This window comes from Mytilus galloprovincialis, chromosome 12 (genome assembly GCF_965363235.1).
Source record: "Mytilus galloprovincialis chromosome 12, xbMytGall1.hap1.1, whole genome shotgun sequence".
Classification (NCBI taxonomy): Eukaryota; Metazoa; Mollusca; class Bivalvia; order Mytilida; family Mytilidae; genus Mytilus; species Mytilus galloprovincialis.
The window spans coordinates 39,939,649-39,964,417 of record NC_134849.1 but is presented as its reverse complement, the minus strand read 5'-3'; the positions used below and the strand labels follow the sequence as shown (position 1 = coordinate 39,964,417).

Genomic DNA, 24,769 nt, shown 5'->3' with positions numbered 1-24,769 from the left:
TTCTCTTAAACATCTTAAACTGGCTGCCTCTAGAGATAGCAATGGGATAAAATTTGTATTCGAAGACCATAAAGTTCCACAGAAAAGTGTGAAAGCCTTCAGTGAATACTTGAAAGATGAAGAATGAATAACAGTTCCATTGACATAATGAAGAATTTATTACTTATATATATTTATTTACTTGAAATGTCATTCATTGAATAAGAATACCTGGATATTATGGTTCAACCATAATTTGATCTGTCTGTCAACCAGTCCGTCCACCAGTATCAAATTTTGTCAGCTCAATGACTTTTTTACAGTCATGATTTTAAAGATTATACTTGTAAATATAAATAAGGATATGTGGCTATATGATATCAATGAGACATTAGATTACTCTTCAAAAGAGACCATCTGACACAGATATTTACAGCTACAGGTCACTGTACAGCCTTCCGCTATGAGCAAAACCCATACCACATGTTTATTCATTAACACCAGAAGATGTTTCATACTTATATAAAATCATAAGGTTAAAACTAAGGTTGTGAACCCAATGCTATGCATGTAGTAAAGATCTACTCCTGATTTTTAAAGTCTATACTTTGCATGTATGTTCACTTGCATCAGCTGGTCTGTGATTATAAATAAACTTGAGAATAATTTGAAGTAATGTAAAGGTACCCACATGGTTGTTTAGCACTGTCAAAAAGAATATCATGATTATTTGGCAAATCTTTAAATCATAAATCCAGGTAAATTACTGAAGTCAATGTGGGATAGCTGAATTTGTGTTTGAAAATATTGCATTTGTTTTACTTAAGAACAGCTAAAAGTGGCCTCGGGTGACATTATATGGCACGATTATATCCATGTTCATATATAATTTTATATGCATCACATATGAAGTTGTGTCTCAAATGATGTCCACATATCTTTGTTAATGGTTAAAGTCAAAGAATGTAATTCACAGATGGGTACCCAGGACCAAGAATCTTTAATTAAGTCTTCCTCATTTTTTTTTTACATTAGAACCTTTTCAGGGGGCATACAGAGATGGATTCTATCTCATTCATGTTAGTTTTATTTGGTCTATGCTACAATAATCCCCGTCTTTCTCACTCATGTATGACTGAGTATGGTTATCAAACAGTATTTCTAAAGATAATGGAAGAAAGGAAAAAAGTTGCGGATAATGACCAATTTATTGATGCCAGTTCACTCTTTTTTCTTTCATGCTTGATACTTTTATTTGTCATGATTGAAGATATAGACCATGACATTATTTACAGCTACAGATTTAATTTTGTTCTGGTCCCATGATTTTTTCTCAAGTTTGGTCCCAAAGTTTAGGTACTGATGGTCTAGTTAATTTTCTTTTGTAAGGTTTGTTTACCTGTGTATCAAAAGAAATCACAATGAATGTTCATCTGTCTAAGTCTTCTAGATACAAATTCTTCAATAAAGCATAATTAATTCCTATGAAAAAAATGTTTTCTCATACCTTTTGGTCTTAACAGATAAGGTGTTCAATATTTTGACTTCATTCTTTCTTTTGAATTTATAAAATATTACTAATTTTCTAATGAAGTTCAGTCCAGCGAATCTGTATTTGTTTTTTTTTTTTTGTTGCTTTTAGAATTTTAAAAATCTTGAAAGATACATGTACATTTTAATTGTACTTGGTCTGTAAGTTTAATTTGCCTTAATAGAAACTAAGCCATTATTTTAAATTGTATGGAACCGCAAGTAAATTTTGTCTTGTAACAGATAGTTTCCATATTTTGTATGCATGGAATAATAAAATATGTATTTTGTATGCATGATTTTTTTTTTATATGTCGTGATAATGTATGTGTCTATATTGTTTTATATGTATAGATCATTAAAGATTGTTGGATATTACTAAATACCAACTTCAAATAAATATTTGAAGTGAATTGTATTAAATTATTTTGAAAGAAACAGACAAATATCTCAAACCTACCTCCAAAGACAAGTCATAGCAAGGTCAAGTGTTTATCGCCAAAAATACAGTTATCCTCCTTCAGGTCTAGGGTCAAGGTCACATGGAGGTCATAATTATAAAGGGGCATATCAACCTCATAATGATACACCCATATGCCAAAGATGTAAGGCATAAGTCAAAGGACAAAACAGTGGTGACCTGTGGTCATGTTTCTTATGAAAAAAATATTTAAGTTGACCTTGGGGTCAAATTTGAAGGTCACTTAAAGGTAATCATGTTATAATATACTTAGCTTCTTGATGATACATCTACATGCAAAATATATAAGGCTTAGATAAAAAAACAAAAAAGTTATGGCCTAAATGTAATCTCAGAATGGAATTTGCCCTTTTAAATGAGGGGTGGGGGGATATTTCAATCTTAAATTAAAAACATTCTAACGGTTAAATTGTTCTAATTTTTTTGCCAGAATAACCAACTAATATAATACTACAAATGGTTAGTTTTTAAAAAAAAATAAACGACACATTTTTTTTAATCCAAGTTTTTAGATTAAAATATTTTGCCAATCATAGTCATTTTGGGTTGCTTCCTCTGAGACCCCTTTTTTTATTTCAGACCAAAATTTTAATTTAGACACCAAAACTATAAGTATAGGGTATGAATCGACTCAAAATTGCATTATTCATCGCTCTCAATTAAGCTTTTGTCGATTCAGGCTAAATTTTAAAAAAAAATAACATGTATAGACCTATACCCATGTTTTTAGAAATTCAAAAATCGACCGAAATTAGCATGTGATCTATGCCATATTTGGGTGGCCAAAACTTTTTTCCAACGGTTCAATTTCTTAAAATTTTTTACAGAATGCTCAGCTATGCCAAACTTATCAATGATGTAAAAATAAGAAAAATTAAACGACAGGTTTTTTTTGGGGTATAGTGTTGGGTACCCCCTTAAACATTAAAAACTGTTTCTCTTTGATTGCAGGATATCACGGTGTGATTAGTGGTCGACTACATGTCGAGAAATGCGAAGAAAAACAATTCTCACCACATACATCATGGTCAAATGATGGCTATGAGTGTCAGTATAAAAAATCAATATGCAGTGAAGAAGGTCAAATTGTAGTGGACAATGGATCAAATACGAAAGACGTGAAATGTAGATGTGATTATAGAAATGGATATGCATATACTATTAAACCGAAGAATGAATGTATGTGTTCTCCGTCTGTTGAAGACTGTTCGTGTCACCTTATTCATTGTCAGGACAACATAGCTATGCTTTCGCAAGGTAACTTCCCATTCATAAGCAAATATGTGTCTACCTCATTTTCCAAAATAGCATTGTTAGAGAAATTGAATTAAGGAGGCTCGCGGGTGTAAGATTTTCAGAAAAAAATTAAACATTAATTTTTCATTACAAATTTTATTTATCATTTAGCAGTTGTTACTTTATCATATTGTACAAAAATAATTACAAAAAATCAATTCGTGTTGGCCCCAGGTGACTTTTAAAATGTAGATATCATTGAAAAATCTCGTAATTATATCCCTTTGGTGCAAAAATGCCATTTTTGGCATTAGAATTTAAATATCTTTTTTAACTCATCGGTGGCCTATATTTTCTATTGTTGTTTTCGAATAAGCTGTACATAAATTAACAAATTGTAAAATTTAAGCGATTCCTGTATAAAGTAAATCACAAAAATACTGAACTTAGAGAAAAGTCAATTCGGAAAATCCATAATTTAGTTCTTTTTTTTTATTTCGATATTACCGCTAATTCTCCTATTAGTTCAACAGAAAAAAAGGACATTAACAAAAATGTATTCTTCTTTCGAAGACAGATTGTGAGCGTAAGTGAACGGTGACCTCATTTTTTTATTTCATTTTTCTATTAAGTATAGTTCGTTTAAAGAAAAATAAAGAGAAATCCTATATTGAATAACAAATTTGATTTAGACCCTCGAGCCCCCGGACTACTTAAAAAACAAACAAGTAGGTATTGTGAACTTAATTTTCATCACAATAAAATTTTGTTGTAAAACCGTAGAAACACTTTTTAATCAATTAATTCTTTTCATTTTTACAAAAATTAATCATTGATCAATATTTTCGTTTGATGTGTTTGATTTTTTTTTTATGTTTCCATTTGTTTAGAAATTTTCCGTTCGGAACTTTCCTTGGAGTTCAGTTTTTTTGTGATTTTACTTTTTCTATACTACATGATGACAAGCTGATGTATTTGGTTTGGGTCGTGTTACTCAGTCTTTATTTTCTTTGATTGGTTTTTGAATACTATTATCTCTGTTTGGACGGAACTCGGTGGGCGAGTGGTCTAATTATTTCAACTACTGTAATTATATTGTTACTTGCCAGTCAATACTTAGGTTTTGAACCCAACTCGTGCGTGTGAAATCGACTCAAATCTTCATTGTTTAGGTCTTTTAGATGTCCTACCATTGGTCGATGGTTTTCTACAGTGTCCCCGGCTTCTTCCACCTATATAAACTGAACGTCACGAAATATCACAATAGTGTTTAAAAGTGACGTTAAACCCGAATTAAACAATAAATCTATCTCTGAATTTGTTTTTTTCTTCTTTTTTTTTTTTTGGGGGGGGGGGGGCATTTACAGATAACGTTGTCGGTTTATCTTAAAATTATCAGTTGAAATGTACCTTTTTCTGAGTTTGTCAAAAGATATCTATAAACAAATGTTTTCACCGATTCAAGTCGCGTTCGTCAATAAATATAATTTGAAAAAAAATTAAATCAGTAAATATAGGTCGCTGAAACACTAAGGTGCAGTATATTTCTTCCATAATGTGCTTTCTAAAAAAACAGAATTCATGTTTTTGAGCCTGTTTTTATTCATTTTTTCTCATTGCTTTGTGAGTTTGTCTATGACTTAGGAGTTCGACTTTTCCTCTGATATCTTTCTACTCTTTTTTTTTTAATATTATCGACAAATAACAAATGTAACTTAAGTTGATGGATATCTTACATTAACGTATTGAAAACTATCACTGCTCATTACCATGATTACAACGAGGCTGTTCCTTTATGAAAAAACCAATGTTCTATGTATCAACTTTAAATTTAATTTCAACAGCTAGTATTTGTATTATGTTTATAATTCCAGACTATGTTTGTTTGACACAAGAAAAAAAGTCAACCGTTACGAAATGCCAAATGATTGAAAATGAGGGGTAAGAAAATACTATATGATTAAGAAATATATATTATTAAGATTGTTTACAGCTATAATGTAAAGGAAGTCAGTAATACCTTGTTAAATCTATATGTTAGTCTGAGCACTACGGGACAAATTAAAGAAAATACATGTGTATGGCACCTTTTTATGTGGTGAGAACTATCCCATTTTCAAATCATTTTGCAACAATGTGAGATAGATATCATAAACTATATTTTTAATGCTTTTCCTGTCGATGAAGCAATCGATTGGTTTTAAGAATCAGTTTTTGGTTTTTGAACTTAATAAGGTGTAATACCACCAAATCATGGTACGTCACATCCCGTTGTATACAAAAATAGGTCGAAAAATATTCCCTTGAATTTAACAGTTGTATGTAATTAATCCTAAATTTTATTGCAGTAAAACATTTCTGTTTCATAAGCATATGTCTTGGGTATTTCAAACCACTATTATTTTTCATTTGGGGTTTCTATAGAATATTTTGTAAACTTGAGGTTACATGGTTTCTAAACCTTGTACACAGGTAAGATAAGGGGAGTAATTTGATTGGTTAACTTCCAGTCATGGTTATTTTATTGTAAGCAATGAAATGTTATTTGAAATTTTTTCTATAGTACTGGACAGGATAAAACTTTACTCATGCCAAGTATTTCTTTATTTGAAACAAAGATAACTTCTGCACATTTTTTTTTAAAATGCAAAATTTACAATGACTAATAGGGGAAAATCAATGGTTGTCTTACACCATAACTTTTGTGAATTTTTAATACTATCGAACAAATATGTTTAATGTCACAGTACCCAAATTGCACCGCGTACCAAAATTGAATCTTTTCAACAAAAAAGCTGCGAAAATCTTTGAGCCTAAACAATTTATATTTGTATGATTTCACATTAAACAAGTCTTTCAACATAAATGAATATATTTAAATATACACAAAACGTTCACAGTTTATATCATTAAATAAAGCATTAACTAGAAAAGTTAAATCTCACAAAACATCATCTTTTAAAACTGAGCAAATAAAATATGTTTAATCATTCATTTCTTAAAAATGAATAGCAATTATGAACTTATGTCAAATTATTCTAAATATTTGAAGAAATAAAGTTTAAGATCTGTTATACGATTTCTGAGGATGTGAATGTATACATGGATGCAATTTTGGTATTCCTCAATACAGAATCATGGATTATTTGGATGTAAGTTCAAACCAATTTTTGTATGATTTAATATGGTTCAAAATTAAATTGGCGTAACTATATAGTAAATAAGGATACCGTTACAAAATGAAGACAGAATACAATATGTTGTCTATATCATTAAATAAGGTAGGTGAAAAACTGTAAAAATAGTTGCAATTTGGGTACCCTTGCGTTAATTGGTAGGGAGTTAATCTTACGTAGCACATTTTTTCCCGAAATTTATGACGTGGAGAATCACATTCTCTTAATACACACGTGTCCACAGACATACTCTATGTCTCATAATACTAGGGTGAACGATGCATATTAAAGGAAGAAAGTAAGGATAAAATTTTAATGAAAAATTAAATGATGAGGACATACATAGACAATAACGCATGCAAATATATCTACCAACTATTAAAAAATCAACTTCTCGTAACAAGTGCACAACTGCAAATACGCGACATAAAGACCATCACCCTTCAGAACACGTACCATTGTACCTAAATGTTCACATCACACCTCTTAGTCCTATATATATATTCTATAAAGTATGAAATATACCAGTAGTCAACACTTCTGTGTTGACTTGAGTTATCATTGATATTTCGTAATTAAAATTAACTGTTAACAAAACTTAGAATGTTTGAAATACTAAGGCTTTTCTTCCTCAGGAATAGAGTACCTTAGCTGTATTTGGCAACTTCGTACTTTATTTTGTCTTATGAACATGTTTTGATTCGAGCGTAACTGATGGGTCTTTTGTAAACGAAACGTGGGTCCGGCGCAAACAAAAAAAATATACCTGGTATCTATGATAAGCTTACCCCATGCGTAGGAACCAGTTTAATTTGAACGCGTACTTACTTCTTAAATGTAATTTATGACTTGGCCCGAGTTTGTGGTGTTACGTCTATCTGGATTATTTGCCGTATACGTTACTTCCTGCAAATTTATCAAAAATTGATCATGTTTATTATTTTTTGTTTTGTTTTGTTTTCAAGTGTGTTTACCGTTTAGTCTTACATGCTCTTACCTTATACAGTTATCTAATTTTTATTTATATGTATGTTAAAGTTAAAGGGGCACTAGCTAGGAGATATTTAAAAAAAATCTAATATATTATTTGTGTTGCTCATTCATTAATGAAATGCAAATAGTGAAATAATAATTTGCTTTTAGCAGACAGTATTGTACAATTTTGTCAAAATAAGCTAAAAAAAAACATTGATTATGAATTATTCACTTGCAAGTGAATAATTCGACCTCATTGAATCCGTATTTATGTGAACTTCAATTTAACCCCTTAGCTTGAGATTGATAACACGTGAAATGAATGTGTAAAGTTAATTAAAGGAAAAGAAATTTCAACATTGAAAGTAAAACAAAGGTAAATAATTTGATTGATTGATTCGATCCGCAAAAATCATTCTTATACAGGTAAAAACGATAATAACCAGTTATTTTTCATCTATAATATGAAATTAAATAGACATAGAAAAATCCAACAGCACGAGTTAGCTTAATCTATTTATATCTATATTTATGTTTACACCGCTTATATGGTCATCGGATGACTTAAGAGGTCAACTCGATAGTTATAAATTAGATGGCGTATAGATTAAAATACACACGAAACGAAGCTATGTATTTTTATGCCCGTGACCTGTTAATTGTTTATTTTAGACTTTTAATAGTTTTATAAATGTTATAAATCAAGTATGAGAATTTGATTGAAATCGGTGAACTTGAATTTAATGGACAGTGCCCCTTTAAGATTAGCCATTTCATTTAATATATAATTAAAGTTTAACGCAACTTTATGCACAGTATTTTTGTTCATTTCATATGAAAAACTGATATGGTTAGAAAATATAAAATGATAACAGCAAAACAAACACAATTCCATTTAAATACTCTTGTCATAGTTAGAAAATGCATAAAATAACACTATTACAAACTTAATTCCAATTCTATATTCTTGTTAGTGTCTGTAATAACACAAATCTAATCTATGTGTTAAGACATTTACCTGGAAAAAAACACGTCACAAAAAAAAACGTCATCTTTTCATGGCGTTAATCGTTCTTGTGACGCGCAATTTATGTTACGTTTGTGGTATACGGTCATAACTTCATGGGAAGTGTCCGTTGTTGTTATGTTGTTTACATGTTTACATGTTGTAATATTTTGTATTAATGCATTTCTCTGTCCTGATTGTTCTTGTGTTTATTCGTACTGTATTACTGTAACGTAATGTTGTCATTAAAGCGACATATTGAGCATTGCCAACTACACGGGATGTTTGGTGAACCATTTAACCGTTTAATTTACCTTTTTTTAAATGCCCTGAACCAAGACAGGAAATCGGCAGTCGTTATCAACTAGTCCGTTTCTATATATGTTGACGATTGTTTCTCGATACAGTTTCTCGATATAATGTCATTTTTTAAATTTTGAAATATGTTGTAGGCCTTTGCGAGTTATAAAATAAAACACACAATAAAACATAGGTCACCGTGCTTGTTTTCGAGAAAATTGAAGCTGAAAATTTGGGATTTGTGCAATTTTGTAAAAAATTTCGGCAATGTTATAAAATTTGGGAGCAAATATTCTTCGTCGTAAATTATTAAGATCGGGTTCAATCTGAAGCTGTGATAAGTGACAATAAGGAAATAAGAAATCCCTACACGAATGACTATACAATTATTCAAGCCTTGCTTGAAATTTCGGTCTAGATGCTTAAAGTGGTATTTTTTTAAACCTATAAATATGGAAATAAAGTGTTTCTAAAAATGTAATTTTTATCATTTTTCTGCATAAACTGCATTTTTTCATGTTTTCTCCAAATCTCAAATAAATAATATATGTCACCGTGCTGGATTCTATGATCAACGCGATTTATCCTAAAAAATTGTGCCCCCCCCCCCTTGTAACCTCAACGTTAGCGATAAAGTGCACGACGTCGCTGGCAGACAATTTCGACGTTATCTCTGCAAATTACCGGCGACATTTTCAGATATATAATTATTGCTTGTAAAGAGCTACCTAAAAATTGGTAATATTGTTTTCGGAAATAAAATCATGTGAATCATAAATACATCTCTTGGTTTGTGTTCTAATTGAGAAACATCTCAAGAAAAGAGAGTACGGACTGTTGATAATTTTTACGGCTTTTAAAATAAAAGTCTCTGCAATTTAGAACTTCACATACAGGTACATGTACTTTACACACTCCTGTATTAGTTTATACCATTTGTTGACCTCTAGATGTTGTTATTTGGTTTGTTTTGTTTGGTGGGTTGCTGTTTCATTTTAATACTCCTTAAAATCCCTTTATTCACGTTTTAATCACTTTTTAGAATTTCACATTTATTCATAAAATTAAACTTTTATTCGGGTCAATGATTACTATTGAATAACATTGGAAGGCTCCTAAACAGTTTTAAAGTTCACAGTTTTTATAGCTGACGATGCAATATGGGCTTTGCTCATTGTTGAAGACCACACGGTGACCTTTAGTTATTAATTTCTATGTCATGTTTGTCTGTTGTGGAAAGTTGTCTCATTGGCAATTATACCACATCTTCTGTTTTATGTTTGTCAGAAAACAAAACAAAATCTTAAAAAGGATAATCTTCAATATGCTAAAGGATGCATTTTGTCCAGACAGAGAAACTATACAATAATTTTGAATTTTTTGATTTGGCGAGCACGATTGAATTAATAGCAAGTTGCGATTGAAATCAAAATACTTCTCTCATTGCGTAATTTTATTGGTAAATAACTATATATTATATAAATAATTTCACCACAGTGCGACACATTGCGGGGTACATAAAATATCGCACGTTCATTGCTCTGTCCTTCCTTCCGGTCCTTCTGGTTAATTAGATTTTTCAAGTGTACAATTTCTATAAAACTGATATCGTATGGACACGTAAGAAAATTAGTGCATATCAACTATTCTTTAAAAGAGTTATGCCATTTGAAAATATAAATTATATTGAAAATTGCATTGTATTTGCTGTCATTCCGTCGTTTCTCTAATATATATGTAAAAAAAAATAAAGAACAAAATATTCAGCTGCGTTACGAGCGCATGATACGCCCATCGTCTCATGAAAAAACCTAATACATTTTTTTTTTAAATAACACGGGGGTTGTACAGGAAGTCATGCTAAGTATATCCTGACTCATTCCTTAATCTTTCTCAAAAGGAAGTTAATATATCACAACATGTTTTCTATGATACAGAATTGAAGCTCAATAAAAAAATTCAAGAACTCAAAAATGAATTAAAGAATCACCACGAAAAAGTATACCGATCTTACGAATAATTTAACTAACAAGTATGTGAAATTTTATGCAATAATTATAAATAGTGTCTGAGAAACGGCGCAACATGTGAAAAAAACCTCTTTTTTATAAACTCAATAACTTTCAAATAAAATTTGAATCATCCTCAAAAAGTATACAGATCTTCAAATTAATATAACTAAGAAGTGTGTAAAGTTTGAAGCAATAATCATATTTCGTTTTTGAGATACAGCGCGAACTGTGGAAAAAACCACACCCCTGTTTTAGTTACAAAGTCCTGTAACTCAAAACGTTCACCAAAAAGTATACAGATCGTTTGACCAGCATGAAAAAACAACCATGTTAAGTTTAATGAAATTAGGATAATATGTAGTACCATGTTAACGACGGACAGACGGACGCCGTACATTTTGTATACCATAATTCGTCCCGTCAAATATTTAACGGGCGTATAAAAATATTGTTGGCTATTGCCGTTGTTAGATAATATACGTGCTACGTGGAGGATATAGGAACTTCGTTCTTTTATTAAAGTTGTATTATTGTTAATATTAGCGGCATGCCATTTTTTTAACATAAATAAATTGAATAAACTGTTTAGTTAGTAAGTTTACCTCTCCGTGTATCTAAATTTTCGGTATTAGTTTTAAAATATCATTGGTCTTCTGTGCTGTAATAAAATGAAATCAGATCCGAATAAATCAGGGATGATGAATGATAATAAAGATGATGATTGACATGCATTATATTAGTAACACCAAAAGGTTCAGTCGTCTTCAGATTGCATACTATACGATATTGTGTTGAAGATCTCACAGAAACAGTAATCTGTATGATTTTGTTAGACTATTATCCTGTAAAATCAAATGCACTAATATTAATGGTATAGAAGTTAGCAAGCGGGAGAAACAGAAATTGGAGCATCGAAAAATCCACATTACGTTTCTTATTACGGAAAATAACACGCATTACGTCCCGCTAAAAGTGACGTTTTACTGGAATTCAAACGCTTGACGTCGCCCCAAGACTTAATTCCCTTGAAACTGTATCGTATGCCCTTATGGTAGCAATAAACAGTTAGGAAAAAATATTAAAATCTTCCCTCATAAATTTTACCATCCCCTTTTCAATGCTTTCTGGCAATTTTAACCTTACTGTTTGTGTCTTATATGTATATATGTATGTAATTAGAATCTTCCATGGATTTAATATCTAGTATATAAAATGGTAAAATACTAAAAAAAAAATGCGTGTATCCATAGCAACAATCTGCATTATTTTGTTATAACATATTGCACAAAGGGGGGAAAAGAAGTCGCATATTTCCCCAAAATTTGTCCAAAAGTAAAATTTCAACCACTTCTAGTAATACCTTTTCTAAAACTGTTTACATATATCTTTCAATAAATCCAATGAAATTCATATGTCTTTTATCTATTTTTTTGTAAAATTCCGTCAAAAAATGTAGAAAAAAAGTGGTTTGTAAACATTACATAAATTTGTGGACCAATGACCGGTCTCGATATGAAAATACGGAGAGCCCAACAGAAAATAGCCCATAAAACATGTAAAAAATAATCTTGATGTTCTTATGTTCTCGGATCAATTGTTTTGTATTTATAGTATGAATCTTTAAAGGGGCGAAAGACACCAGAGAGACATTCAAACTCATAGATCGAAAATAAACTGACAACGACATGGCCAAAAATGAAAAAGACAAACATACATAATTAAAAACCAATTGTTCAAAGAACAATTGAAGGTCTTTCAACCAATAAGGATCTATTTAGATATGAAAATATTAAAATTCAGTTGAAAATGTCAGTTCCTATGGCTTAATGATGTATAAATATGAATTTTAAGCAAAGGTCAAAATCTAGAACGTCCAATTAACCTATGACCTTGACCTCAATTTCAAGGTCATAGACTAAACATCTCAAATAAAAAGACACTAGTTCCTTAATATGTATGGTTCATGAGTAAAATCACTTTACGCATAATTCCTAATATAAGAGGGGCGAAAACTCCCTTTTATTGTTCACGCACCCTTGCAACCAAAATTTATAAGTTTTGACATGTCGCAACTAACAATTTAGTAAAAACAAATTGTCGATATCTTATAAGGTTAATGAAAAAAGGTGAAAATAAACCAAAATCAAAATTTAGAATTTGACCTTGACCTTTGACCTTGACCTCATTTTCATTTTTTTGGACCAAGGATCTTAAATCAAAAGACCCTAGGTCTCTATCACTTATAGTTTACCAGTTAGAAATGCATATCACTGATATCATATATAAAAGGGGGGATAACTCTCATATGGAGTCTCTGGATAGCTTCGGTTGAAATGAAACAGAACATCCTAAGGATATAACGAGCAATTTGGAAAAATAAATTTGTCGGTTTCTTATACGGTTGCGAAGGAGTAGTGGCCACAAGAAAAACAGTGTTTGGGGAGATAACTCTTACAAGGTACAGTTTTTTGTTACGCGGTGTCAGTTTCAGAAGCGTATTAACTGTTCAATAGCATTTACCTTATATCTAAGCGATAAATTGTGAAACAAAAAAACAGCGAAGGAAAAAAAAGTTGGCGGAAGAAAAAAAAAAATAATAATAATTAAAAACCAGAGAACAATTGAAGGTCTTTCAACCAATAAGGATCTATTTAGATATGAAAATATTAAAATTCAGTTGAAAATGTCAGTTCCTATGGCTTAATGATGTATAAATATGAATTTTAAGCAAAGGTCAAAATCTAGAACGTCCAATCAACCTATGACCTTGACCTCAATTTCAAGGTCATAGACTAAACATCTCAAATAAAAAGACACTAGTTCCTTAATATGTATGGTTCATGAGTAAAATCACTTTACGCATAATTCTTAATATAAGAGGGGCGAAAACTCCCTTTTATTGTTTACGCACCCTCGCAACCAAAATTTATAAGTTACGACATGTTGCAACTAACAATTTAGTAAAAAAAAATTGTCGATATCTTATAAGGTTAATGAAAAAAGGTGAAAAAACGCCAAAATCAAAATTAAGAATTTGACCTTGACCTTTGACCTTGACCTTATTTTCATTTTTTTGGACCAAGGATCTTTAATCAAAAGACCCTAGGTCTCTATCACTTATAGTTTACCACTTAGAAATGCATATCACTGATATCATATATAAAAGGGGGGATAACTCTCATATGGAGTCTCCGGATAGCTTCCGTTGAAATGAAACAGAACATCCTAAGGATATAACGAGCAATTTGGAAAAATAAATTTGTCGGTTTCTTATACGGTTGCGAAGTAGTAGTGGCCACAAGAAAAACAGTGTTCGGGGAGATAACTCTTACAAGGTAAAGGTTTTTGTTACGCGGTGTCAGTTTCAGAAGCGCATTAACTGTTCGATATCATATACCAAATATCTAAGCGACATCTTGTGAAACAAAAAAACAGCGAAGGAAAAAAAAGTTGGCGGAAGAAAAAAAAAAAAAATAATAATAATAATAATAATAATAATAATAATCAGAACAAATACAATAGGTCTTTCAACAGAAAGGTTGAAAGACCTAATAATCAGAACAAACCCTATAGGTCTTTCAACTGAAAGGTTGAAAGACCTAATAATACAAACGACAAAACATAGAAAACTTAAGGATAAGCAACACGAACACCACAAAAAAACTGGTAAAGTTAAGTATAAAAAATAAGGGTTATTATTATTATCTGCTAATGTAGGAGCTGCACGTTCAAAACTTTTCTATAAAAGAGTCGAATCATACTTCCAAGTGGATGCATTTTTTTATAAATGTTTGTATCAGTGTTGGATATCGGTAATCCCTTCAAAGGTTGTTAAAATTGGAATTGTAACATTAAATAAAGTCTATGATGTAACTATGTTTTATTAGAATCTTTCATACTTTTTACCTTTCGGTCACTGATAGCTAGCATAAATGATTGTATACTAGTATATAAGAGAAATGTATGTTTCCAAACGGGTTGGTATTTTTTAATGAAAATCTAACGATATCTGTTTTTATGATTATAATGTAAAACTAACATAAGCGAAAATAAACATTTCATTTGTTCAGGAAAACAGATTCAAATGAAGATATGAAAACAGAGACAAGTGTTATTTCTTTCACAGGTTTGAATTGTTCACTAATATATAACTATATATGCTTAAAATTCGATAAGAACCAAAACTTTTTAACAATTTAAAAGCAAAAAATTCAGATCGATAGTTTGTTTAATTTGTGGTCTGCAATACCTTGATTATTAGTTAAATGTGTCGTTTTTCACCTGATGGAATTACATAAAGACAATGATTTAGAACTTCTCTTCTTTGAGATTATGTTTTTGTTTGTTAGTTATAAAACAATGACCTATGGAACTCTAGCTGAGGTAAACATTATTGATAACGTGCAGTTATCGTTTATCTCAGATATTAAAAAAGCATATTTTGTTCTTTAAAAGGGCAACCGAATCGATGCAAATAGGACAAATCTCTTTTCCCAAGGTTTTCATGGCGTTGCGTCACATACCATAAAAAGATAGACGGATAATACAAAGGGACACGTGAAATACATTCGTTGATTTGAACAGACAAAAACAAAGACGACGAGAAGACAAGCAAGTTCGCGAAACGCTATATCGAATATTGGAGACTTAGCATCATCAACCGTACCGCTGATTTTAAATCTCTGGTGCTCCGGTATAAGATCATGGTCAACTAATTTTCCCCCTCCCCCCCCCCCACCCCAAAGTGTAGCTCATGTTCAATTGACATTCGGTTTGTTGATATCAAATATAAAGAAAAGAGGACGAGATTGTGGTTACGGTAATTGGGATATATCACAACATATAACTTATGACTAAGGATACATACTAGTATCCTATTGTATTTAACCAACTCGGTATGGTCGAATAATTTGACTTAATTTGACCACTTTGAACTCTGAATTGAATAACTTCCTTGTGACACGTAATCATCTATCAATAACATCCTCTTCGGAATGTAAATCAAAATAGGAGACCACGTAATCGTATCTTGGCGCCCTTCATGTGAATTTCGAAATAGTCAATAGAATACCCGATTACTCTGCATGATTCACAACTGTTCAAAATTAGATAAGCTAATATTTAAATTTTTATGCAGATCTTCATCCTAGAAAATGTCATCTAGTATGCAGTTTGGTTGTGGTTGCCTGTATTATCGGAATATGTTATATTTGTAAGTAGATTTGTATTCATATTTATGCTAAATCATTATTAGTTTTTCTCTAGTACAATTTTCAAGTCATTACGTAAATGATAATTTGTTTCATGTTTGTATTGCAATACATTCACATATCATTTTAAAAGGTTTCTTCTAATGTCAGTACTTATACACAGAAACAATAAACATTTACAAAAAAACACAACTATTGTTATAATACTTTGGCTTCAAATATGGTTTACATGACAGGCTGCATGCTACCTATGGATGCCAAATACTAGTAAAAGCAATAATTTTACATTCAAACAGTTTAAATTACTTTTATCAAATGTTTAATTTACAGTTTAATGGCAAGATTTGAATCTAATGTTCATAGTTCTAAAATGTACTTGAATTTTATAGGTATAGTAGGGTACATGCCTATGGAAAGCAAAAGTGGAGAGGAACCAAACTATCTATGTTTTCCGTTTTAAGAAATACAATGACAAAAACGTCTTTACTTGTTCTAACGGGTAGAGAAGGAACTGGAAAGACTACAATTTTAAAATGTTTGAATGGACGTTATCCCAAGAAAAAGTGCATCATTATCCGTATAAAGAAGGCCGAGTTGAACTATAATTCGCCACAAGTAAGTTATATAATCGTTGATTCATCTGAAAAAGTGTCAGCCTTCGATCAATCCATTCGTACCTATTTGAAAAATATTAAAGAAACAAAACTGATAATAGTTGTGGAAGATATTCCTCCAAACTTGACCACTATTCTTAAAGAATTTGCAAACCAAACTGATGTAATATTCGATCTTGATGATAAGGACTTTTACAACAATAGAGATAAGGAAAACGTTCTTAAGTTACATATGAAATTGAACAACATTTATTCCGAAGATGAGATGACGCAGCTGCAATCATTAGAGGACTCTGAAGCCGTGTGCGTTGAAAACACATTATTTGATGATCTCTTGAGTGAGGAAACTCTGCTAGGATTTCCTAAAATGTGTGCCTCACTTTGTAGTCATAAAGATCATATACGACAAGGAACTCGATATTTCAGGCAACCTCCTGCACTATTGATAAAGGAGATTGACGATTTGAGAGAGAAAGGGAATTCAGATGAAATTAGTGCTATCAAATACTGTTTATTTGTATCTGTGTTGCTATGTTATCATATGTCTTTAACAGATGTTGATCTGCAAGCCTCGATTACCAAGAGTATGAGACATATTTTCCCTAATAGGACTGTGTCTTGCGGTATAAATGTAATACAAACCATAGCATTTCACTTGATGCCTCGGTATTTTAAAAGCAGTAAGTTAGAATTGAAGTTTTCAAATCCAAGAATATACCAGGCTGTTCTTATAACGTATTGCAATACACACCCACAGCCTATCTTTGGTAAATGTAACATGGGTTACATCTTATTGTTCCTACGCCCTCCGAAATATCAACCGTTAAAAGATGAAATGGTGTTAACTGTAGATGTTAAAGATACACAGCTAATGCAATTAATCTTCAATCATATGAGACGTGATCAAACAATTCCACATCAATTCCGTTTAAGATATTTTGATGAATTTGGTGAATATGCACGCATTTGTCAAATTGTTGCATTAGATGCTTACTGTTTAGCATGGGAGTATCTTTGTATAAAAAGGCGGGAAAATGAGGATGAATTGAATATATTTAAAGAACATATTTTTGCATGTTCTTCTGGTGTTATTGGGAATGTTTTAAATACACTCGTTGATAAGTTCGGTAATACCTTACTTCACTACTTTGTTATATGGAATGGCAAAGAAGAACAAAATATCATAGATGCACTGTTGTTTTCTGCTAAGGAGGATATAGAAGACCAAGGTCTTGCTGATGTCTGGAAATCTTCAAACGTAGAGAATTCGAAAAATCATACACCCTTACACTTTGCTGTATTCTTTGGGCGAGATAATTTCTTAAAAAACTTTAAAACTATGAAGGGTTTAGCACACAGTAAAGAGACAGTGTTATCTTCTTTTTATAAACACTTCTGTAAAATGCTTTCAAATGAAAAAGAAAACCTAACGCGTCTTCTTAAATCAAGGATGGAACAAGTTTCAGACGAGATTAAAAATGACTGGGATTTGGTCATTGTATTTGAAACCGGTTTAATACCATCCCTGACAGCAATTAAGTTTGGCAAAAAAGGGGAATTTGATCACATATTGTCGATATTACAGGAGAGAATTTAGGAGAGAGGGATAAGAACACAATTTATAGTAAACATATTTTCTCAGAAATACTTTTACCATTGCTTTAAGGGTGATCCCTAATGACTTATGTACAATTCGACAATGATATATATTAATGATACAGTACAAATTATGACTTCCTCTTAGTTATGTCAACCATCTTTTATGGTCACCATTGAATGGTGGACATTTATTGGGGTATTCAATCCCAAGATGTTGGCCATTTATTTTAATCATCAAACATAGGTTGATGTTTTATCTAATTGTGTAACCTGTTGAAATCAATCAGGTTTGAAGTTTGTTCAGCTTTTATGTTTCATTAAGATATAATTGTACAGTTAACTCAGGTTTCTTCTCAAATTGAAATTTCACCTTTTCTTGAAAATGTAGAATAAATCTTTATTAATTCATATCATTTGGTGATTTTTCTGTCTTTAAAATTACACTTTCCATTTTTTCATTTGGTTTTTTTTTTGTTTTTTTTTTTTTTTTGGCTTCTTATTCTTTTAATTTCTTCTTGAAAAGAGTCTTAAGTAAAAATGGCAAAAATCGAAGATAAGTTATTGACTAGCATTTCAAACCAAAACAGAGAATCCTTTGAATAATCATTTTTCAGTAAAAAAAAGTTATTGTACTTGATGTACAAAGTATTCAATAGTTCGTTTGCATTATCAGATGAATTACTATTAATTATAACTTATAAGCATGCAAATGATATGTTTAAAGGAACCATGAAACAAGTAAATTAACAATCCTGTTTCTTAACAAATTGAAATTATCATTTATATCAATCGTTTTACAATAAATGTTGTTAAAAAAAGTTGTACAATCTATTATCATGAGTATTATTCAGGAAAACTACAAATATCATTTATATGGTATATGAATTAATTATTTGTGTTGATCTTTTATATTTTTCAAATCTCAAAACTGGAGTTGTGCATGAAAAATCACTAAAAAGACTTACATTTTCCAAATGGTTACCTAGTTATCATCAAATTTTGATAAATGCTAATTATAATGAAAATGTTCTTATCTCTGAAATTCTGAATAAAGTACATCTTATGAAAAGAAATTATTTAAAGGAAACATTATCTTGCTTTTTGAAACAATTGTAAAATTATCAAATATGTTATCTTCAGTTCGAATAATGTTGTCAGTTAATATGCAAAATGTGTCTCCAGAAAAAATAAAGTACACTTGTATATAGATTGTGACATTTTCATACTCTATTAATTGAACAACTTTTTGTCCTGTGTATTATATTTTCAAAACTATACCTAGTCTTGGTATACATTTGCAAAGAATATTTCACTCAACTCTGTCAGGCCTTTTAAGATATAGTTAATAATTGCAGGGACTTGAATGAATTAGATTCTTGAAAGCCCTTGATTAAAAATGAATTTTTAGAACAAAACTAAAAATGTTTTTTCAAAATAAAATAAAAACTTATGATGCAAACAGTGAACTCAAATGCCTCACTAAATAAAGAATACGTGGTCATAATTTAGAAATAGAAAATGGTGAATAAAAAGGTCTATAAAAGATAGAATTGTTTGTAGAATTAACATAACAACTGAGAGATAATCTATTTGAAAATTGTTTACCTTCTCGTATTAGTGTCGCTGACCAGTTTATGAATAAAATCTTGAATCTTATGAATAAAATCTTAACCAAAAACAAAAAGTAAAAGAAATGCTAAACCTCTATAACATGGAATATGTTTAAAATATTGGCTTCTTTATAAAAAAAAATCATTAAAACTGAGTGCAGAAACCTAATATTTCTTTTCAATGTGTTTTGATTTCTAATAGAATTGTTATTTCTTTGCATAACAATGTTTCTTAGTTTTTTTTTGTCAGAAACTTGATTAAATAGTAATATGTTTATATGATAATAAAAATATTATCAATTTTTTTTTCTTTAATGAATATTTTAAATATAGATCATGTACATGTATCTATTCGATAGAGAAATAATGAATTGCCTAAATTTTATACTAAGTCCTGAAGATAACATTAAAATCAAACTTCGACTTTTTTTTTGATAGACGAAAAACATCTGTTGATGACTGACCTACAGAACAAGTGAAACATTTTGATTATGGAACAAAATCAAAGAATATGTTAGAACATCTTTTCTCGTAGAATGTTTGAACAATTTCAAACAGGAAATAAGACAGGACTACAGTAATTTTTATGACCAGGTATTTTAATGCTGTGTGTACGTGTACATGTACATGATGTACAGTACCTGTTTATAATTATGTATGTATACCTTTTAGAGATACGTTTTTCAAATGATTTTTAGACTTGCGTTTCAAGTTTTCGAGGATACTAAAACAATCAAGCGATTCCCACTTTGGAAAATATAAATGGATGTACATCTTATGTCTTTAAATGTTATTTGGTCGTTAGCTTGCTGTCTTATGAATAAATGACTCAAATCTTCTAATTGATAAATAATAATATAAGTAGCCATATTCTAACGGTATTTCAAAGACTTTTCTGTTAGAACAGATACTTTTAAAATACCCATTATAGCTATCATATAACAGTAATTCTTATGTATGACTTGTACGGAGCGCCATCTTACGTAATGTATGTTTTTTGATAACTTGATTTTACAACAATGTAATGAGCGATAATCGGTGATACAAATTCGTAAGATCAAGTTGAAAACTATTCAATGCAATACGATATTGTGTGTGGTTTCACTTCTCTAAGAAAGAAAATTTATTTTTTTTGTTGAAATTTGCTTATACCTAGTGTTCGATTATTATAAAGACTCTTACATCGATACTTTGTATATGTTGTCCTTTGTGACAGGTATTCGTTTTATGTTCTAAGGACGATCTTACTAAAGTCAATCCCGTTTTTAATAAATGTTTCCATTTGGTTTTTTTTGTGTTGTAACACCATTGGCAAAGGAGTAGGGGCTTTAATGGCCTAAAATGGCCCCAGATTTACAAGATAATAAAAAATTCTAACAGAGCAGATTTTTCTCCATAAATTATTAGAATATGAGTAAATTGTTTAAAAAAAATGTTTTTATTTAACTAACAAAGGTTCAATGACGTCACAATGGTAGGTGCAAATGACGTCAAAATTGGGAAAATAAGTAAAAATACCGAAAATTTGATGGTTTTTCTAAATTTTGACCACCGCACCATGCTTGCACCAATTAGAAATTTTAACATTTTGACAAGTTTATACATATCAAACTTCGGATAAAAAATCTTTTTGGTGCAAGGTTGGTGCGATAGTTTATTTTATATTTTTCATAGCCAAGCGGAACAATAAAAAGCTGAAATTTGCCGTCCAAATTGGACCTTTTCATCTGACAAAGTTTAGTTTATACATTCTTATACCTATAGAAACTTATTTTTTTGTTTATGAATGTAAAGTGTATTCCTAATTATATTTCCGTATATCTAGTTAAATTTCTTTAAAAAATCCGACAGCAATAGATTTCATGTGTAAGGGAGTCAATAACAACATTGAGGACAATTATGAAATTTTAGATAGACCTTCAATATAACAAAATCTGTACATTTCTGATGTTTTTGCTAATTATAAATTCAAAATTTGTTGTTTGAATAGGGTAATCTTCTCTCTCTGGTATTAGGGTCAGATCCATGATTAATGTAACGAAAAGGGGGGGGGGGGGTATTTTACTTAAATTTCCATAATTGGCGAGAAACACGATATTCATTTCGAAAAATGAAACTACCTATATTCCAATTGGATGTGTCTTTGTGGGTAATGTGTATAGAGAACAAGTTCTATAAAATTTGATGGTAAAAAAACGGAAACGGCATAAGGTAGACTATCCATATATCCGTATAAACATGTATATATTATTATATAAGTACACCTTAGCCTGTGACAACTCTACAACAGATTTATTCATTGGATCACCAGCAGTGATGGTGATACATGGCTGTGTACATTATTCATATACAACTCGTCTAAACATCAACCCAACAATGTAAGATCTGTAAATTTGCAAATGTATATATATATATATATGGATAATTGACCTTTCCATGCATAGAAACAAGAGCCTGAAGTCTGTAAGCATACTACATGTCTGTTTCCTTTTTAAAGGTTATAATTTGAATAGTTTTATAATCATGCGTAAAAATGAAGTGTAAATTTTAAAATGTGACCCGGCTTTGTTGTTAAGCCCCATTTGTGGGCATTATGTTTTCTGGTCTATGCGTCTGTTCGTCTGTGCGTATGTCAGTCTGTTCGTCTGATAGTCCTTGTGTGTCGCTTCAGGTTTAAGTGTTTGGTCAAGGTAGTTTAATCTGACATCAGACTCAGACTTTTTTTAAGTAAATTTTACTGTGTGTATTGTGTGTTTGATTTTTTTCTACTTTGCCTAGAGGTAAAGAGAGAGGGGGTCTGAGATCGCAAAAATAACATGTTTAAATCTGCCGATTTTTTGGGCCTGTCCTAACCTAGGATTTCCTGGCCATTGTTAGTCTTGCGATTTGGGCATCCATGTACTAAATACATATTCTTGTTTTCAATAATTTTGACGAATATATAATGAATATTGTCATGATGATCAAAGACCAAGTCATACGACGCTAAGATTAGTGAAGGCGAAATTGAGTAAACTATAGTCACATTGACAAAAACTACAATAAAACAAATAATATATATATGTATATATATAATGAATATAGAAAAAATCTAAGACTACAGATTTATTTGATATAGTAGCATGTTCCAGTTTTGTAATTCTATAGAATGATACGGTTATAAGTCTGGACGACTGAAATAGATAATAAAAATAAGATGAAAAGTCAACCCTAACGATCCTTTACATAAGTCTAGAGGGGTGGGGTTGGGAGGGGGTGTACTTCAATACTTAATTGATAGGGGGTGCCGCTGTTTTTTCAACTTACCCAGTTTTACATTTTAAAAAATATATACCTTTTCATAAATTGCGTAGGAAAAAAAGTTATATCATATATAGCTGATAGTTTTCTCAACTTTTCACTTATTCAAGCTTAAAAAGGTGTAAATAGAAGTGCCCCCTTCAACCCCAACCCCTTCCGGAAACATAACTACTGTCATGGAAATACACTGACTTTTGAAAACACCCTTTAATTCATGTGTCTGTATCTATTTATTTAAGATAATCAATATTAAGATTTCTAAGCGCTAAATGTGTTTTGTCTTTATACTATTCTTCTTGTCGCTGATAAGTGAGACCCCACCCAGCATCAGATGCACAATCTGTATATATCAGCAATACCCGGTGTTTTGTTTTGTTTGTTGGTGTTTCAATATTGCTTTCCCCCCTAATATCTACCTTGGAGTTTGTTTCTTTTTACAATTTACATCTTAAATTGCCTTTCTGTTTCAATATATTTAAAATTAAATCTTGTAAATAGAAAACAAATCGCGGTTGCCATGGGCACAGATATGTTGCTAGGGAGAAACAACAGTGAATTGGCAAAAATGTGCAATTAATTATGTAATATTTAAATAGTGTACAAGTGTAAAGTTCACTACATGCTAAACAGGTTCAATTTCAAATATAGATATATTTAAGCTGTATAATAATCATATTTGATGAGTTTAACTCCGCCATTTTAGTGGTTGCTAGGCAACAGAATAAACGAGCTAGACCCAAAATTCGATTATTTTCAGAAGGTCTATGGTATAGACTTACAACATGACAAATTAAATGGAATTTGGGGGTGGGGCCAAAAATGGCCCTTATAGCCCCTAGTCCTTTTATGGTAATATTTAACTCCTGAAATCTTGTTTAATCTGTCAAATTCTTATCTACCTTTACTTGGTCATAAGCCTATCGTTAAAATAACAGTTATTAACTCTACACAGAGCTACATAAAATATATAAAAACTTAACAGTTCTAACCATACCACATAAACCTTCTTAAAACAATGTTTAATACAAGGTATTATTTAAGAAAGATGAAAAAACAACCCCATCCAACTATAGACCGATTAGTTTGACCAGTATTATTTGCGAACTAATGAAAAAACTTGTGAAACAAAGAATAGTCCAACATATGAATAGTTATATTTCATTCAGGAACAAACAATTTAGTTTTATGAATGGGAGATCCACCTCCTTCCCACTTATAAACGTTCTTGATAGATGGACGGAAATTCTAGACAATGGAGGAATAATATTCTCAATTTATATGGATTTTATTAAGGCCTTTGATAAGGTCCCTCACAAGCGCCTTTTACTTAAACTTAAACAGTATGGTAAAAAAGTAAAATCACAAAAAAAATGAACTCAGAGGAAAATCTAAGCGGAAAGTCCATAATCACATGGCAAAATCAAATGACAAAACACATCAAAAACGAATGGACAAGAACTGTCATATTCCTAACTTGGTACAGGCATTTTCAAACAGACATAATAAATAAAATAGTCAAATTATGGGTACAGTAGTCATCATCGTGTAACAATTTTAAAAGGAACAATTTAACAGAACAGAAAAACATCTATCTACAAACACATTCATTGTTTCGCGTGTCTGACGTCAGAAAATTTTATACGTCACATATATTTGTCAATCAATGTATATACAAACAATTTTAAAATTTCACATGGGCAATGTTGGCATACAGGGTTAAAAAATCAAAAGTATGTAAGAA

General features: G+C 30.7%; 1 protein-coding gene across 3 annotated transcripts in view; it reads left to right on the top strand.

Annotated features, from left to right (window-relative positions):
- LOC143053547 (uncharacterized) overlaps positions 1-19,886 on the top strand; it is a 35,235-nt gene extending 15,349 nt beyond the window's left edge. The window contains exons 4-8 of one of the 3 annotated variants that reach the window (XM_076226349.1): positions 2,942-3,247; positions 5,101-5,167; positions 14,766-14,821; positions 15,833-15,907; positions 16,295-16,502. In XM_076226349.1, coding sequence (XP_076082464.1) covers positions 2,942-3,247; positions 5,101-5,167; positions 14,766-14,821; positions 15,833-15,907; positions 16,295-16,365 — 575 coding nt within the window. In that variant the 3' untranslated portion in view covers positions 16,366-16,502. Of the gene's footprint in view, positions 1-2,941; positions 3,248-5,100; positions 5,168-14,765; positions 14,822-15,832; positions 15,908-16,294 lie in introns of those variants that run through there. The other 2 variants (XM_076226348.1, XM_076226347.1) reach the window with 2 other exon arrangements.
- Positions 19,887-24,769: the final 4,883 nt, after the last annotated feature.